Source organism: Octopus bimaculoides, chromosome 23 (assembly GCF_001194135.2).
Source record: "Octopus bimaculoides isolate UCB-OBI-ISO-001 chromosome 23, ASM119413v2, whole genome shotgun sequence".
Classification (NCBI taxonomy): Eukaryota; Metazoa; Mollusca; class Cephalopoda; order Octopoda; family Octopodidae; genus Octopus; species Octopus bimaculoides.
Window position 1 is genome coordinate 11349806 of NC_069003.1, and position 5253 is coordinate 11355058.

Consider the following 5253-nt stretch of genomic DNA (forward strand, 5'->3'; position numbering starts at 1 on the left):
TGCAGTAATCATCTCTGATCTGGAAATATAAGCCCAATAATTCTAGCAAATTCTTGAAATCACTGAAAGGAAAATAAACATATAAAATATATTTAGAAGCTTTTATAGGAACAGGTATAATTCTGAGGTTTAAGAATCTTGCTTCCCAATCACGTGGTTTGGGATTCAGTCCCATTGTATGGTACTTTGGACAAGTGTCTTTTATTATAACCCCAGGCCAACCAAAGCCTAGTGAGTGGATTTGGTAGAAGAAAACTGAAAGAAGTCCATGTATGTATATATATATATATTCTTTTACTTGTTCCAGTCATTTGACTGTGGCCATGCTGGAGGGTTTTAGTCAAACAAATCGAACCCAGGACTTATTTTTTTAAAGCCTAGTACTTATTCTATTAGTCTCTTTTGCTGAACTGTTAAGTTACGGGGATGTAAACACACCAACACTGGTGGTTAAGCGGTAATGGGGACAAACACACAAACACATAGATATATACATATGTATACGACAGGCTTCTTTCAGTTTCTGCCTACCAATTCCACTCACAGGTCTTTGTTTGGCCTTGCTGTGAAAACTGTGACAGCCAGGATTTTATTTTTGCAATCCTAAATTTGTGAGCTAGTGGGTGCTTGTGCCTTATACAAAGCACTTGTGCCGGTGCCACATAAAAGCACCCAGTACCCCTGTAAAGTGGTTAGTGTTAAGGAGGGCATCCAGTCATAGAAATCATGCCAAAACAGACATGAAGACCAAGGCAGCTCTTCAGCTTGTCAGCTCTTGACAAACTGTGCAACCCATGCCAACATGGAAAATGGACATAAAATGATGATGAATTAAATTTTTTTTTTTAATTTTAGACCCACAGCAAAAAAAAAAAAAGAAAAAAAGAAATCGCTGTTGTCGCAGTTTTCACAGCTGTTTTTCTATGCTGGTATGGGTTAGACAAAGACTGTTGAGAGGATTCCAACCAACATCCAACAATCTATGTACCAGAGGTCAGCTGGTTGACCCTAGACCAATAGCTCCACAATAACAACAAAACGCAACAGAATCCTACTTTCAATTCTACCACCACCAGCATGGCTACTATCCCATATTAACTGCATACCACCACCACCACCATTACCACCATCACCAACAACACCAACTCCACCACCACCACTATTATCACCTCAAGCTGTCACCACTCCAAGCTGCTACCACCACCACCACCACCACTGTAGATTAGGCCTCAATACAAAATCGATAAAATCAATCATGTTTTAAGGTGTATCATTCCAGCTTAAATGTCAAGATGACAACAGTGAGATTTGAACACACAGACACACAAGAGAAAGCAATGGCATTCCAGCATCTGTGTCAGAGATAAAAGAGACTGACTCACCTTTGGTTGGAACTGAAGAGCTGCATCAGGCGGATCGCCATGCCAAACAGACCTCCAGTTTCTGCAAGAATAAAACAGAATAAGTATGAAAGGAATTTGATAAGTTGAACAGTTGTGGTGAGTGAGGAAAATGAATGATGAGTGAGGAAGGTTGGTGAGTGATGAGTGGGGAAGGTGAGTTGTGTGTAAAGATGAGTAATGAGTAAGGAAGGTGAGTGACAAGTGGAGAGGGTGAGTGATAAGTGGGGAAGGTGAGTGTTGAGTGAGGAAGGGAGGTGCTGAGTGAGTTGTGTGTAAAGATGAGTGAAGAGTGAGGAAGGTGAGTGACAAGTGGAGTGGGTGAGTAGTAAGAGAAAATGATGAGTTATGACTGAGGAAGATGAATGGGGAAAGTGAGTGTTGAGTGAGGAAGAGGAGGATGAAATGATGAGTGAAGAAGACAAGAGATGAGTAAAGAAGCTGGTTAGTGAGTGAGGAAAGTGAGTTATGAGTAATGAAAATAATGGCAGTGACGATGATGAGAAAAAAGTGAGGAAGATATAGTATATGAATATGTGTGATATCACACAATGGTTGTAAACATTACTGCCACATAAAAGGTGACATTTGTTTGCAATTTGCTGTGAAAGCAAGTGTTCAGCTTTGGTGCTGTTTTGTGTCCAAAGGACTTGGGGGGGGGGGGAATATTACGTAGCTTGGAAACAAATAAGGAATGGTGATAGGAAGAGGATCCTGCCATACAAAATCTGCCTCAATAAATTTTGCCTAACTCACGCAAGCATGGAAGAATGGCTGGCCATTAAACAACAATAATAATAATAATAATAATAATATTTTTCTTTTTTACTTGTTTCAGTCATTGAACTGCTGCCATACTGGAGCACCACCTTAAACAGTTTAGTCAAACAAATCAATCTCGGTATTTGTTATCCATTTTTTTAAAGCGTGAGATTTGTATTGGTCTCTTTTTGCAAACAGGGACATAAATAAACAAACACCGGATGTCAAATGGTGGGGATAAACACACACACATACACATATGATAGGCTTCTTTCAGTTTCCATTTACCAAACCCATTCGCAAAGCTTTGGTTGGCCTGAGACTGGTAAACAACACTTGTCCCAAATGCCACACAGTAGTATCGAACCCAGAACTACATGGCTGGAAACTTACTACTACTACTACTACTACTACTACTACTTTCCTTCTTCTCCATGTTTGAAAAGGTCAGACAAAATTGTTGAGGCAGATTTTCTAGTTTTCTGAAAAGTAATAAGTAAAAAAGGGCAACAAGAAAAACTAAATATGTCTTACTGCGAATGACCATGGCTTTATATTCTTCCTCAGTTGGACAGTGGACAGCATCACGCCAATAAATATCCATTCCCTGACCACGATGTAACTCCAGCATTTGTTCTGAGAAATAGAATAATATTTATACTTAAATATTTCTTTCACATGTGCAAATTGTGTATGTGTGTACTTGTAAGCGTATGTGTATATCTGTATATGTGTGTATCTGTGCCTGTGTGCATATTTCATATAAGTGTGTATGCACATATATGTGTATTATATATCTTTAACGAATATATAGCTCCAATTTTCAATAGTATTTCAGTAATGTTTGCTGTTGAAATACGATATCGTTTAACGTCCGCTTTATATATATATAAAACATATGTACATACATACACAAAGACAGACAGCCTAATAGATAGATATACATACATATCAATATATAATTCACATATACATTCTTTTACATGTTTCAGTCAGTTGACTGTGGCCATGCTGGAGCACCACCTTAAAGGGTTTTAGTTGAAGAAATCGACCACAGGACTTAGTCTTTGTAAGCCTAGTACTTATTCTATCAGTCTCTTTTGCCAAACTGGTAAGTTACGGGGATATAAGCACACCAGCATCAGTTGTCAAGCGATGGTGGGGGACAAACAGACACAAACACATAAATACATATATATATTATTCAAAAGAATTCCAACTCTGTCTGTTTTTTATGTTTTATTTATATTCTTATAATATTAATGTAGGATATAGTATATATAGTAGGTATAGTAAAATGAAATGAAGTATTGATTGTCTTGAATAAATGAAATATTGAATACTAAATATTAAAGGACTAGTAGACTTTCTTGCATTTTAGCAATCTTCAAGGTCCCATGTTGTGACAGGAATGTTTCAACTGTCATATATATATATATATATATATATATATATATATATGACAGGCTTCTTTCAGTTTCAGTCTACCAAATCCACTCACAAGGCTTTAGTTGGCCTGAGGCTATGCCATGCGCAGTGGGACTGAACCTGGAACCATGTTGTTGGTAAGCAAGCTTCTTAACACACACACACATAATGTTATAATAAAAACTACACAAATCTTGTTAAATACAGCTACCTAGGGTTTCTTGGTCAAAATAAAAATTTACTTCACCATTTATCAAGCTGAGAACAAGACTGTTTCTCAACTGTCTTTTGAGCAGGTAACGATTAAACAACAGACGCTGATAAAGAAGAAAACAAAAAGAAAAACTCAAGGGAGATAACCAACGTTACAATAATTCAATCTTAAGCAAACATGAACAAGATGTTAATGGTGTTTAAGAGTCCAGAGGTCTACTTTTAAATTCCAGCAAGATGTATTTCTTCAAATGCAGACATACAGACATTCATCGAAAGTTGTCAAGCTTTTTAAGAGATACTGAACATTTTTTGGGCTCGTTAATATAGGATCTGGTTTTGAAGAGGATTTTCCATTTGATGTCGAAACTGGTCCAATCATTTTTAAGTTCTAAATTAATGCTGAAAATGTCGTGGAATATCTCTTATCACAGTACCTAAAATTCAAAAGATGGTTGTTTAAATGTGATCTACTCAAAAGACAACTGATAAACAGTTTTGTTCTCAGTTTTATAAATGGCGAAATAGATTTTTATTTCAACCAGGAAAGTCCGGGTAGCTTGTGTTTAACAAGATTTGTGTGTGTGTGTGTGTGTGTTTTTCATTATAACATCATCTCTACTCTCTTAGCTAATCAAGTGTTTTTCTACTTGTTGAAGAATTACCACAAAATTATATATATATTCTTAATAAAAAAGTATACATATACTCATATTCTGAGTTCTATTTTGCCTGTTTGCATCACCATAATCTGTATATATATATATATATATATTTATGTGTGTGTATATATATATGTATATATGTATATACGTGTATGTATGTATCTCTCTCTCTCTCTCTCTATACACATATATATATATATATATATATATACTGTTTTACTTGTTTCAGTCATTTGACTGCGACCATGCTGGAACGCTGCCTTTAGTCAAGCAAATTGACCCCCAGGACTTATTTTTTGTAAGCCTAGTACTTATTCTATCGGCCTCTTTTGCTGAACCGCTAAGTTACGGGGACATAAATACACCAGCATCGATTGTCAAGTGATGTTGTGGGGACAAACACAGACAAATAAACATATACATACACATACATACATACATACATATATATATATATATATATATATATATATAATCATAAATATATAGGGATTGACAGTAACCTGCTTCTCCAACATACTGAGAATTCAGAAATAGCAGTCAAAGAACTACTGATTTCAAAACTACAAATTATTACTCCAGATTGATAGCGATATTTTTGATACACACAGAACTTACTGGCCGATAAATTTCTTAACGTCTTCTTCACGTGGTATTGATGTTCACATGGTCAAAATTAACGTGAGTTATTTAGACATTAACAAATTTATTAGAATATTTAGCTGAAGATCAGAATAGAGTATTATGTACTCTTAACTGTGAAACAATTGTACTAAATTAACTAA

General features: G+C 35.8%; 1 protein-coding gene across 1 annotated transcript in view; it reads right to left on the minus strand.

Moving 5' to 3' along the window:
* The window catches only part of LOC106872435 (geranylgeranyl pyrophosphate synthase), a 35299-nt gene that overhangs the window by 6003 nt on the left and 24043 nt on the right, over nt 1–5253 (minus strand). The window contains exons 7-10 of the mRNA XM_052976148.1: nt 3838–3957; nt 2697–2798; nt 1383–1443; nt 1–62 (exon numbers count right to left, since the gene is read on the minus strand). The exon at nt 1–62 is cut by the window's left edge and continues 12 nt beyond it. Of these exons, the coding sequence (XP_052832108.1) occupies nt 1–62; nt 1383–1443; nt 2697–2798; nt 3838–3957 (345 nt within the window). The remainder of the gene's footprint in view (nt 63–1382; nt 1444–2696; nt 2799–3837; nt 3958–5253) is intronic.